The sequence below is a fragment of the Mustela nivalis genome, assembly GCF_964662115.1.
Source record: "Mustela nivalis genome assembly, chromosome: 13".
Lineage (NCBI taxonomy): Eukaryota > Metazoa > Chordata > Mammalia > Carnivora > Mustelidae > Mustela > Mustela nivalis.
Genome location: NC_139032.1, coordinates 31,094,943 through 31,108,582, shown reverse-complemented (window position 1 = coordinate 31,108,582; position 13,640 = coordinate 31,094,943). Strand labels below are relative to the sequence as shown.

At 40.8% G+C, this 13,640-nt stretch overlaps 1 protein-coding gene across 4 annotated transcripts; it reads left to right on the top strand.

Moving 5' to 3' along the window:
• The first annotated feature begins 7,124 nt into the window (after positions 1 to 7,124).
• Positions 7,125 to 12,367, top strand: LOC309846417 (procathepsin L). Of its 4 annotated transcripts, none has more exons than XM_082695300.1 (8): positions 7,125 to 7,256; positions 8,412 to 8,548; positions 8,842 to 8,964; positions 9,062 to 9,208; positions 9,368 to 9,592; positions 10,279 to 10,444; positions 11,110 to 11,227; positions 11,968 to 12,367. In XM_082695300.1, exons 2-8 carry the CDS (start codon positions 8,423 to 8,425, stop codon positions 12,068 to 12,070), a joined length of 1,008 nt encoding a protein of 335 aa, XP_082551426.1. In that variant the 5' UTR covers positions 7,125 to 7,256; positions 8,412 to 8,422; the 3' UTR covers positions 12,071 to 12,367. The 4 variants fall into 4 exon arrangements, with proteins under 4 accessions (XP_082551426.1, XP_082551424.1, XP_082551427.1 ...); XM_082695298.1 differs by having other exon boundaries at positions 7,181 to 7,413; XM_082695301.1 differs by having other exon boundaries at positions 7,217 to 7,380.
• Positions 12,368 to 13,640: the final 1,273 nt, after the last annotated feature.

The following is a 13,640-nucleotide window of genomic DNA, read 5'->3' as shown; positions in this document are numbered from 1 at the left end:
CTGAGTGTCCCTAAATCATCTGTTTTTATGATGGCAAACTCCCATTGTGCTTACAGAAAGCTTTCTTCTTTGTGCTCAGCAGGGGGAAATACAACAATATTACACCAAATGACTTAATTATGGTAGTATTCTTGGAAATCGCTGGATTAAACACTTGATTAATATGAGTCCTATCTCAATGCTCATTTTTACCATTTCTCTCATGCACCTTCAACTATTTCTTTTTCTCCTCAATGAACCACTAGGGTTCACCATGAAGTAGAACAGCAGAAAAGGGTCTCCACTCCCTGGGATCAGGAAAGCAATAGTAGCCACTTGGTTTACCATCCCAAGAGGCCACACACAGGGACTATTTGCACTGCCCTGGTGAACTCCAGCAGAGTTATAGTATCCACAAGCACCCTAAGGACTGGTCTGTTCAGGACTTAAGAGACACTTGATGACTAGTTTCTTTGTTAGGGATCTCTAAGCTGCCTGTGGCATTTCTAAGCATCTCAAGGACAGCGAGAAGGATCTAGGATTTCTGTATCCTGGGAGCCAGAGAAGTTTCCCAAGTATACCTGAGACCCACTGAGCTCTGGGCCAAGTGCAGGGTCATCATGGAGTTTAATCAAATTGGCGGTGATTCCTCTCTTGGCCCAATAATTGCCATTTTGCAGTGATATTTACATTTTCAGTGATATCTATCATATTCTGGGGAACCTCAGTACTATAAAACAAAGTCTTTATCCCTCAAGACACTTTAGTTGGGGAGATAAGACATGTAACTTAGTGTTGCTCGTTGTCCTGATACAACCAAAACACTTTTCTCATGTCATTCAAATGATTTTTTTACTTCCATTTCCCTCTTTGAATTTAAGGGAAAACTCTTGTTCACTACTTCCCAAATTCTTTCTATCAAATTCCACTTATTTTCCAGAGTCATGCAAACCACCACTGGATACCATCAGTGAGCACTGCATGTCAATAACTTCTACATGGAAATTTATAAACTGGGAAAGTGTTTGCAGGGGGTAGGGCACTTTGCAGAGGGATGTGTAGATTTAGAAGACACACATGCCATTTCCACAGTGTAGATGCTAATTAGCTTTGGAATTGCCACCTTGTGTGATCTTGCTCCCTGGATGAGAAACCTGGGATGATAGGAAGGAAACACTCAGGCAAGACAACCAGACTCCAAGCCTTACTAATTCAGTGTGTAGTGTGGCTACACACTGGGGGGAGCTGGTAATTCTGCAATGGCCTGATTTATCTCCTAGAATAAAAGAACATCATCTGAGCATAGGATTCTGTTAATAATAAAATGTATTTAAAAGGAGTAGTTGTTGGGACCCGTGAATGGCTCAGCGGGTTAAAGCCTCTGCTTCCGCTCAGATCATGATCTCAGGGTACTGGGATGGAGCCCCGCATAGGGCTATCTGCTCCTCAGGGAGCCTGCTCTCCGCACGCTCCCCGCCCCCCCCCCCCCCGCTTCTCTGCGTACTTATGATCTCTGTCTGTCAAATAAATAAACTAAAATCTTAAAAAAAAAAAAAAAGTAGTTGTTTCTTCCTTGGATCAGAACTGGCTATTCTATACTGAACTCTTACATGCTATTTCATCGGACCATTCATGAAGACCAGTGATCTTGAATAAAATTCAGATTCTTTATGTTTTTTAAGATTGTATTTATTTATTTGAGAGAGAGAGAGAGCCCGCACATGTGCATAAGCAGGGTGAAGGGCAGAGGGAGAAGCAGAGTCCCCACTGAGCAGACAGCCTGATGTGGGACTCCATTCCTGGACTTCATGATCATGACCTGAGCTGATGACAAAGGCTGACCTGACTGATCCACCCAGGCACCCCAGATTCCTTATTCACAGGGTGAGTTAGTTCTCAAAAATAAAAGCTGGGTTCTTCGGTGGACGCTATGAATTTGAGGATAAAGTTTTAGACATACTCAAAACTACAGTTACAGGTCTGCTTTGAGGACAATGAAACCAAGGTAAGAAGGCAGCAACTACTGGGTGGTGGGTGGTGGATAACAACAGGCAAGGGCAGAGAGGGAACACAGGACAAAAGAGAAAACAAAGGTAAACCACCCGTGTGGTGTCAGTAACTCAGCAAAATTACCAAAGCTTCTATTTAAAATATTTCCCTGGTTTTGGTGTTGAAGGAATTATATAGCAAATTGGAGATGTTTGATTGCACAGGTTTATTTCCTTTTCATGGTCTCAAATTTTTTAAGAAGAATGCTTTTTGTCAATGTGTGTTTCTAGAATTAGCAAATGAGTGAACCTCACTTTTTAAATACCTGAGCTTCTCAAAACTATTAATCACTGAAGCACTGTCATCAGAGACAGGCTTAAAATCTGACAATGAATTGAGCACAGCTAAGGTAACAGAGCTTTTGTTTTTGAGAAATGATTAAGCAAGGAAACAGCCAGGAGGCACAGGACAAAACATCTTCCTGGAAGCTGGTTGGGCAGGAAGATGTGGAGGCCCAGCCCAGTGAGGGCAGCAATGCCTTCTGCATGGCTCACCTGTCTTCCTCTCCTTTCAGCCTGATGCCAGGTAAACCTACACTGAAGTCCAAGTGTAGAGCCTGGCCCTAGGGAGCTTTGACACTTTATCTCACCATGGCCTCTATGCTTATTTTCCACTTCTCCTACTGCCCCCTGGCACCCAGAACCCAGTTTGCCAAGTAAGTGATGGGGGCTAGGGCTGAGGGAAGAGGGCAAAGTCCCCTAAAGCCAGCTTCCTTCCCTTTTCTAAACTCTGCTGTCCTGAAGTACATTTAAGTTCTCTCTTTACTCTAGAGAAGAACCTGAATCACCTTTGATTTGTGTATACCCCATGCTGTGACCATCTATAAAATGGGGTATGTGATCATCTATAAAATGGGGTAAACAATAGCACCCCTGTACTAGGGCAGTGATTCTCAAAGTGGGTCCTCTGACCAGTAGAACCAGCATTGCTTGGGAATTTGTTAGAGAAGCAAATTCTCAAACCCCTGCCAGACCCACTGTATCAGAAACTGATTCAGAAACCCACGGAGGGGGCGCCTGGGTGGCTCAGTGGATTGGGCCGCTGCCTTCGGCTCAGGCCATGATCTCGGTGTCCTGGGATCGAGCCCCGCATCGGGCCCTCTGCTCAGCAGGGAGCCTGCTTCCCCCTCTGTCTCTGCCTGCCTCTCTGCCTACTTGTGATCTCTCTCTCTGTCAAATAAAATAAAAAAAATCTTAAAAAAAAAAAAAAAAAAAGATTCTCTCTCTCCCTTTCCCTCTGCGCTAAAAAAAAAAAAAAAAGAAAAGAAACCCACGGAGGTCAGCAATCAGTTTTCCCAAGCCCCCAGGGAATTCAGATGCTCACTCAAGTTTGAGAACCACTGCCATAGAGTTGTTGTGAAGAATAAATGACAGATGGGGTGCCTGGGTGGCTCAGAGGGTTGGGCCTCTGCCTTCGGCTCAGGTCATGGTCTCGGAGTCCTGGGATCGAGCCCTGCGTGGGGCTCTCTGCTCGGCGGGGAGCCTGCTTCCTTCTCTCTCTCTCTCTCTCTGCCTGCCTCTCTGCCTACTTGTGATCTCTGTCTGTCAAATAAATAAATGGAATCTTAAAAAAAAAAAAAAAAAGAATAAATGACAGAGCAGCTAGAACATGCTCAGAATGGCGCCTGGCACCCAGTGTTATTTAGCTGTTGCTATCTTCATTTGGTCGATATCATCATTATCATCCTCACAATTATCATCATTACAGTTATCTTTTCTAATAATACTTTAGTTTCCAGGAGTAACTGGTACTCTCCTGTGGAGAGTTGATCAGCCTTGTCAAGAAACTAGTTTTTATTTATGTCATGTTGCAGTTGACTAAATAATGGCCCCCAAAGATAGCAGATCTTAATCCTTGAAACCTGTAAAGGGTACTTTACCATGACAAAGATTTTTCAAATGTGATTAAGGATTTTGAGAGGGAAAGATATCCTGGATTACCTGGAGAGGCTGTAAATGCAATCACAAGGGTTCTTGTAAGAGGGAGGTAGAGGGAAATTTGACAGAGACAAAAGAGGAGAAGCCAGTGGGTAGAAGAAGAATCAATGAAACAAGATGAGATTGGGAGGGAGACAAACCATAAGTGACTCTTAATCTCACAAAACAAACTGAGGGTTGCTGGGGGGAGGGGGGTTGGGAGAAGAGGGTGGGATTATGGACATTGGGGAGGGTATGTGCTTTGGTGAGTGCTGTGAAGTGTGTAAACCTGGTGATTCACAGACCTGTACCCCTGGGGATAAAAATATATGTTTATAAAAAATAAAAAATCTAAAAAAAAAAAAAAAAGAGGAGAAGCCAATGTGACAACAGAGGCAGAGATGGGGTGATGTGCCACAGGCCAAGGAGTGGCTAAAGCCACCAGAAGTTGGAAAAGAACAGGTTCTGCCCTAGAGCTCCAGGGGGAGCACAGTCCTGTAACAACTGATTTGCAAGTTAGGTGATGCCACTTTGTACTTCTGCCCTCCATAACTGTGAGAGTACAAATTCCTGTTGTTTTCAGCCACCAACTTCATGGAAATGTGTTATAGCACCATTAGAAACTGATACATCTTGTTTCATGAAACAACTGTTTTTTTATTTTCAGATTTAAGGAAGAGATCCTCTGGCAACCAAAGGAGAGTTTGTGGATTATCTTCTTGGTGGTGGGGAAAATCCCACAAGGTCAGCTCTTTTGTTACCTACTATATCAAGATGCTTTGCCATAATCTCATTTAAATAATATTGGTCATAGCTGTGCTCATATGCTGTAAAATCAAGATTATTGTAGTTAATCTCAGATTTTAAAATGGAAAGACTGAGCTTCAGTGAAGCTATTAGTGAAGTTACATGTAGAATGTGTCAGGAAAGGACAGTGAGCACAAAGTAAAAGTTTAACTAATTCTTGTTAATTGATTTACTTAAGGAATTGTTATTTAACTGTATAGGAAAAACAAGGTTACAGAAGCTCAAAAAAATTATTTCATAAGTGGCTTCATATGAACATCTATCATAAACAGGCTCTTTTTCATGAAATTATAAATTATAATAAATCATTCTACAAATGGACAGTTGTTGGGACAATGTTTTTAAGAATAAGTCTTGGCTCACTGAATTTAAACAAATTCAAGCAGTTGTTATTTTGGGGAGAGGTGTTAAGTGGCCCCAGGGTCTTGAATAACATGAAGTTGGATTGTTTAAAATTTCCGGAGATAAAGTAAAAAATTACATCCTGTTTTACTGGTGAGCCAAAGAAATCTAGACATACACATAAGAATATATTTTCACAAAGACAGCATTTTAAATAGGAATTGGGAAATTCTAACTTGCTGAATTTATCAAAGGCAGAGAGAGCTAAGTCTTGGTCGCTTGACTAAAATGTGACTATTTTAATATTAGCACCCATATAAGTTGTTTTGCAAAGGAATAGCAACAGAATAAGAAGAAATGGAACACAATGGTTAGTAATACACATTACTATAATGCATTATTTAACAGATTATGTATAAGTATATATTACAAGTTGGAGCAATAATATCTTCCACTCTCTTGCTTATATGGCTTTCTCCTATAATTCTCCTGAATTTAGATATTTCTTGATTTAATTTTAGGTTTTGAGCGTAACTGCAATAGAGGCCATTTCACCCTCCATTGATTTTGTATCACATTCCAGCACGCAAAGATGATGCCATTCTTTGGAGCAGCACCTGCCAGGCAGCCTTCCGCCAGACTATTGCCTAAAGTGCAGGCATTCACAGGGTAGCAGGTTTTTCCACCCTGTGCAATCTTAAAGAGCTGTGACCCCAGGGCAACTGTAAAACCCACACGTGCTAGAATAATTTAGATTTCTTGTGATTGACTGAGTTAACAAACAATGGCCAGACTTTACATGACAAAGAACTCTAACCCACAAAAGAAACCTCTCAAGCAACTGTCTCCAAACAATCAGGACTTGCTGAATGGCTATCAGTTTCTCTTTACCTCCTCTTCCAAAGCAGGACAAACCAGAGAAATCCAAATATTTTCCCCAAACCAATCACATAAACAAGATTCCATTTCTAGTTATTTCTCCTCCAGCTTCCCCATGACAACAGCCTCTTACAGAAGCTTCTCTTTTTTCATAATTAAAGTTTTTTTCACTCAGGCTGTTTTTGAATGGTCTCCTTTTTGTATTATGTGGGTGGTCTTCATTCATTTCCACATGTATTGACCGCGTACTTTTTTTTTTTTTTTTTTTAAGATAAAACAAAAAACCAAAGGCCAGCCATATGCAATACACTTCTGTAACCACCTGAGAACTTTGGATCCTTAGCTGTGTGTGAGATGAAAAGGACTCTACTTTTAAAGGCCATAAAATGAAATTTGTAGTTATTGCTGACTTTTAAAAATATTTGTCTAATTTTGCTTCTACAGACTTAACTTAATTTTAACTAACTACAAATTGGCATGCACTATGACTCCATTTCTGTAAAAAGAAAAACATATATATAAAGATATGCTTAGAAAAGAGGAAGGAGAGGATAGGGGTGTTCATTTTCTAAAACATACTTTCTACAGTGAGTGTTTCTTATGCAATTAAAAAAAGAAAATTCTAGAAACATTTCTGAATTAATTTCCTTAAATCTCTACATACAGTTGACCCTCGAAGAACACAGGTTTGAAATGTGGATGGGGTGTTCATTTTCTAAAACATATTTTCTACAATGGGGGTTTCTTATGCAATTAAAAAAATAAAATTTTAGAAACACTTCTGAATTAATTTCCTTAAATCTTTACATACAGTTGACCCTTGAACAACACAGGTTTGAAATGTGGAATTCAGTTACATCCATAGTTCTTTTGATAAATACCCTAGAATACTGTACCTGTATTTTTTCTTCATTTCGATTTTTTGTAACATTTTCTTTTTTCTAGCTTACTATAAGAATACAATATATAATACATACAACGTACAATGTATGCTTCCCTCCTCCGCAACATCCCCGCGCCCACCAAAGCAGGTCCCAGCTGCCCTGGGACAAGTTGAGACCCAGCCCAGTCACGCGCTGGGAGTCCCACGCATGGAGGCCCTGCCCCACAGGCCAGCGCAGCCAATCGCCGCGCGGGCAGGCGGTAAGGGCGGGCCGAGCGGACAGAAATCCAGAGACCTTAAAGGCTGAGTCAGAAGCGACTGCGTCAGAATCCCAAGCCTCGGCGATCTGGAAGGGCTGCGTGCGTCTGTGAAGTGCGCCTGCGCAGCTGTGGACGCCGTAGGTCAGCGTCTCAGTGTGGGGACCCACTGCGTAGGGGACAGGGACTAAAGGAGGGGGGTCTACACCGGGGCTCGGACGAGGGGCGCGTGCGACCCGCGTAAATAAGAACATCTGCGTCCCTGGAGGTGAGGCGGCTGAGTTGACGCTGCTTGGATCCTGTAAGCCTTGAGGTGGGAAGTCGGGGGAGGACGGTTTGGGGAACGCAGAGAGGTGCCGAGACCACTGGGAGGCCCTGGGCTGTGCAGGAATCGGTCGGCCTCTGGGCCGTGGCGGGCACAGGTCCGATAGCTGGGCCGCGGCGGGACCCGGCCTGGCTAAGGAGTTAACGTGGCAGCGTGACTTACGCACTGGCTGCGGGGCCCGGCACTCCTTGCAGGGCCGTGCATCAACATCCTTTGGAAGCTGAGAGCGACGAGCCCGATGGAGAGCCCCCGGCCCGGCCCCGCCTTTCGCGCCGCTCTTGGCCCCGCCTGGGACAGTGCTCTGATCCCTGGCAGAGCCTTGGCCAGGTCGGGGTCGGGAACTGGGGGCTTGGGACTTCTTTGTGCCTCGTGACCACGTCCTCGATTTGGGGGAGTGAATGGGAGTGTTGGCGGCAGAGGTCAAATGTGAGGACTGCGCACTCCTGCCCAACTTCTTGGGAAGGTCTTTCAGAAAGTTTCAGTGCAAGAACTGGCGGTTCGAAGATCAGTCTCACGACGTGCTGTACATTAGTCTAAAAGAAAAGTGTGAAGTGGCTACCTAAGTCTTGGGGGTTCCCTGCCCTTTACTTGAGATCAGGTGTCCTGATAAATAAGATTTCCTGGGTCACCTCGGTATTTTCAGTAAATAACTCGGACCAACAGTTTCTTAGTTGCTCTAAGATTCTGAGACCCCTATCAAAATCCAAATTGTCACCGCGCTGTTACAGTGAAGTCCGTTTCAATTCCTACAGCACTTGTCAGCCTGTTTTTCAGTTGATGGCTGAATCATACCTCCACTGTTTTAAGTCCTTGGCCTGTTTTTCTCCACCCACATCCATAACCTTCTTCACAGACCTGTAAATATTTGGGAAGATGATTTAAGCATTTTTACTCCACAGCATCTCAGGACAAAATAGGATGGCTTTTTAAAAAGGATCCATCTCATTGATTATTCACTTCATTCTCTTTACTAGGTTTTTGAAACATGAATACTTCACTCTTCCTGACTGCCCTTTGCTTGGGAATAGCCTCAGCAGCTCCAGAACTCGACCAAAGCTTAGATTCACAGTGGTACCAGTGGAAGGCAACGCACAGAAGATTATATGGCATGGTTGGTAACATGAAACTGTCCAGAGGGACCACGAGAGAAAGGCCCTCCTTGCTGGGCATTTAGGTGGAGAGTAGCATCCAGAAATCAGCTTTTACCAAGGCAGTACCTTAATGGCACCCATTTTTGAGTATAATACGGGCATAATTCCTGTTGTATGGTTGTTGGAGAACAGCTCCAGCAGAAATATAAAGCCATCCCTAGCTATGGTTTTTCTCCCGATCTGTCTGCAAATCCATTTGGTGAGGGGCTCGGTTTTAAGTAGAAATAAAGGTATATTACATATTTGCCTCTAGAATGAAGAAGGTTGGAGGAGAGCAGTGTGGGAGAAGAATATGAAAATGATTGAACTGCATAATCGGGAATACAGCCAAGGGAAACATGGCTTCACGATGGCAATGAATGCCTTCGGTGACATGGTGAGTGTAGCTTGGATTGCTGAACTTTTTGTGCTTCCTCTTTGTACTTTAGCAGAATAACCTCATTTTTTCAACATTTTACTTACTTTTCCTTAAGACCAATGAAGAATTCAGGCAGGTGATGAATGGCTTTCGAAACCAGAAACACAGGAAAGGGAAAGTGTTCCAAGAACCTCTCTTTGCTGAGATCCCCAAATCTGTGGATTGGACTCAGAAAGGCTATGTAACTCCTGTGAAGAATCAGGTACGATAATATTAGGTCTCCTTCTAAGAGTAAAGCCAAAAGGAATTAGTGTCCTAGCTTTGGTAGACTGGAGTGACATCGGTTTGCTTTTTTGTTTTAAGAATATTTAGGTATATGGGCTATTGTTGTCTTGTAAACTGATAACTTTTTTATTTTCAGGGTCAGTGTGGTTCTTGTTGGGCTTTTAGTGCAACTGGTGCTCTTGAAGGACAGATGTTCCGGAAAACTGGTAAACTTGTGTCACTGAGTGAGCAGAACCTGGTGGACTGCTCTCGGTCTCAAGGCAATCAGGGCTGCAATGGTGGCCTGATGGATTTTGCCTTCCAATATATTAAGGACAACGGAGGCCTGGACTCAGAGGAATCTTATCCCTATCTTGCAAGGGTAAATGGAGTTCCTTATCTTGTTATTCCAGCCCTCCTCTTGAAAGTTGTATTAAACATTTTCAAAGATAACAGGCATTTTATTTAGCATTCACACTTTAGACGTAAACTGACAGAAAACGGCCACTATAAATTATCAGCTTTTGGACAGGTTCTCTGAATAGATGGTTAGTGTATAGCTCTTCTTATTTCTGTGTAACTTGGAGACTTTATTTACCATTCTAGACATAATCTCCATAGTGTAAGATTTCTTATGGACAAGTAGACTTGGGTTTTCACTGAAAAAAACATACTGCTGATTTTCACTTTCAAATCAGCCAGTACTGTTTTGCTGTTGACTTACAACAAAGTTGACTTGGACATCATTAAGCTGCAAACTATGGGACCGGGAAGGGAAACAAACCATAAGACTCTTAATCTCAGGAAACAGAGGGTTGCTGGGGGGTGGAAGGGGAGGGATAGGGTGGCTGACTTATGGACATTGGGGATGGTATGTGCTATGGTGAGTGCAGTAAATTGTGTAAGACTGATGATACACAGACCTGTACTCCTGAAGCAAATATTACATTATATGTTAATGAAATTTAAAAAAAAAAAAAAAAAAACTGCAAACTGCTGAGTCTTGAGGTCCTAGAACTCATGATCAGCTCCTAGTGATCAACTTTCTTTCCCCTTTACCTTTAATAGGACACAGATAGCTGTAACTACAAACCTGAGTATTCTGTTGCCAATGACACTGGCTTCGTGGACATCCCTCAACGAGAGAGGGCCCTTATGAAGGCAGTGGCAACTGTAGGACCCATCTCTGTTGCTATTGATGCAGGACATCAGTCGTTCCAGTTCTATAAATCAGGTAGGTGTTGATATTTTTACTATTGAAAATTAGGCAGGCAAAATTGGAAAACACTGCAGTTGACTTTTTGTTTTGGAGTCCTGCTTTCCAAGACTGTAGAATTTTGAGTGTGCATTTAATAATAGTGATGTTTCCATTTGACATACTTTAGGCATGTGAGAGACATGAGACTCTCCTTAAATATTTTTAAATGGCTATGTAATTCCATAAATACAAATAATTGACATAACTACTGTCCAATTGTTGGACCTTTTTTTAAAAAAAAAAAGTGTTTACTTAGAACTGTAAAGAACCCTGTACCTCAAGTGTTAACTTTGTCTTGTGCTACTTCCTTTTAGGAATAGAAGGGATTATGCTAAATAATAGGAGTGGCTAAATCACCTTAGTCTTGGTAACTAGATCTTACCTTTAGAAATCTTTGTATTTTTTAAAGTAGAAGATATCTTGGATTTAGTTTAATTTTGATTCCTAGTGAGTTGAGTTTGACTTTCCCTTTTTTATGAGCCTTAACAATTTTTTGGTAAATATTTAAGCATTAGTTTGGAATTTGTTTATAACATTTAATTGAATTTTGAGATGTCTTTTTCTTAACTGGTAGATAGGGTGAGTTACTGTCATGTGTCACTTGGAGCTTCTTACCCTGACATTGAATTTTATTCTCCTAGGCATTTATTTTGATCCAGACTGCAGCAGCAAAGATCTGGATCATGGTGTACTGGTGGTTGGCTATGGCTTTGAAGGAACAGATTCAAATAACAATAAATTTTGGATTGTCAAGAACAGGTAAAAAACTCCAAATGTTATATATATTAAATTGAAAAGCACATGCTTGTTTGGAATCAGTATTTGATTTCAAGTCCAAAAAAGTTCAACTTTGAAATCCCACAAGTCTTTCCCCCACTTAAGTGTGAACATGCTGATACTTTTATAAAAGTAAAAGGTGCTGATGTTTGATTACAAGATTTTGTAGCAAGAGTGTTGGAAATACAATGTATTTGTAACATTACATTTCTAAATTCTAAATTTTTTTTTTACTCAAATAGGGCCCCAAGAGTTTCAGATAAAGTATGTTGCACCTATAGAGTTAAGGACTGGTTTCCTTTTTCTATGTCAGTTTTTCAGCAAGATACACTGAGCACAAATAACTGCTGACTCTTTAAGTTGGAAAGATTTTCCAAGAGTCCAGTTATCATTTGGGGTCCTGCCATTTTATGCTGCTTTACAACTCCAAGGCTTGAGGTTTGTCAGGATCAGTTTTCACCACTAAAATTCTTGAACTGAGATGAGGTCTAAGATAGCATGTAGAAATAGACTAGCATGTTGGAATTGTACCTCTGTCTCAGTTTCCTATCTTTAAATGTTAAGGATTCATGGGAATTAGCATGCTTACTACTGTATGTAACAGTAATTAGAATAGTGCCTGATAAGTGGAAAGTTCTATTTTAATTATTAACTATTATTATTAATGAAGTTAATGTGTACTTGATTCTTTGTATAAAACAGAAAATGTGCTCTTCTTTCAGTTGGGGTCCAGAATGGGGCTGTAATGGCTACGTAAAAATGGCCAAAGACCAGAACAACCACTGTGGAATTGCCACAGCGGCCAGCTATCCCACTGTGAGCTGATGGACCGGGAGATTAGAGGACTTGAAGACAGCGTATCTGGGGAAAATTTTATCTTAAAACTGATCAAACCCTTATTGTATAAGATAAGACACTACTTGAATCGTTGAGGATCCAAGTTGTGATTTGAATTCTGTGACATTTTTATAAGGGTAAAACATTACCACTACTTTACTTACTGTTATAAATAGCTTTATAATGTTGAAGTCTCATTACTTAATTCTAAAACTTTTGGATTTTCATTTTTTCAAAGAATATATAAAACTTCACCTTTTAAAATAAAATTTAATTCAGTATGTAGAGGTGGAACTTCTCTGTTTTCCATTTACTTTTTGTGTAGTCGGGAGATATTACTGGGTTATAAAGACATAACTGAATATGCTGTGGTACATTAGGAGGACACTGGGTGGCCCTCAGGATCTTAAAAATACACAGATTTTGTGTCAGCTGCCCATTGGCTCTGTTGACCCAATCCTTGAATCTGGCAAAATATGACAGTCTGGAAGGACAAAGGTAAATTGTTTCAATAAAGTTTTAATAGTTTAACAATTCACGCTTTAGAATAGTGAATAGTTATGTAGGATCTTAGGTTTTAGATACTAGAAAAGGAGACCAACTTGATTCAAGATGCTTAAAACTTAATAAGGTTATGGGATAAAACAAATCTTAGAGCCAGTTACTGAAGCAATCTCTTTGAATTGGTGGTGAAGACCATGTCACTAGTTTGCAGATGAATGAGGATAGATTCTGGATTACCAAATCTGTTTTGTCTTGGTCTGCCAAGATGGCTTTCCAAATAACTCGTCTAGGAAAAGCATTATTTGTTACCCTTGTTAGCAAAAGTAAATTTAATGGCTGTGATGAACCAAGTCTCAGATGCTTGGTAAGAACTGGAAGAACGTGTTAAAAGAGCCACAAGAGATGAACATGAGCTACAAAAATAGGTCCCCCCAGCTTGGGAAGATAGAGGAGTGATCACTAGGCCAAACTTGGACTTAGCTGCCTAATCTCTGAATTAAAAGTCAACTTAGAACAAAATAGCCTGATCATATGGTTGTATACAGGCAGTAAGTACAAATAAAACAATTTTTTTGTATACTGAAATGATGGAACAAATATGCCAACTTTGGGTGGATTATAAATGATCATTTTCTTAACCTGTAAAAAACTTTTTTAGTAGGGGAGAAATGTAAAAAGTATATATACATTCTGCAAGCTAAAGAAACATGTATATATGCATTCAAAAATTTCATCCTTCTCATCAAATAAGAAAATACAGTGAATAAACTGGTGAAATATTTAATCTAGCCATAATCCATTATGAAGAGAATGAGAGGTGGAGGACAGCTAGACACCTTTTTATCCCAAAACCTTCAATAACCTTTGTCCATTGGCCATTTTTGAGAAAATTAAATTTACCACACAAGTTTTCTCTGAGAAGGGATTCCTTCATCTTGCAACAGGAGGTAACTCAGAATGCTGTCCTGAATCCTGAAACAACTCGACTCTAAGGAAATCTCAGGGTGCTCAACTGAAGGAAAGTGTGATGGCATTTTCTTTAAAAAAGTTCCAA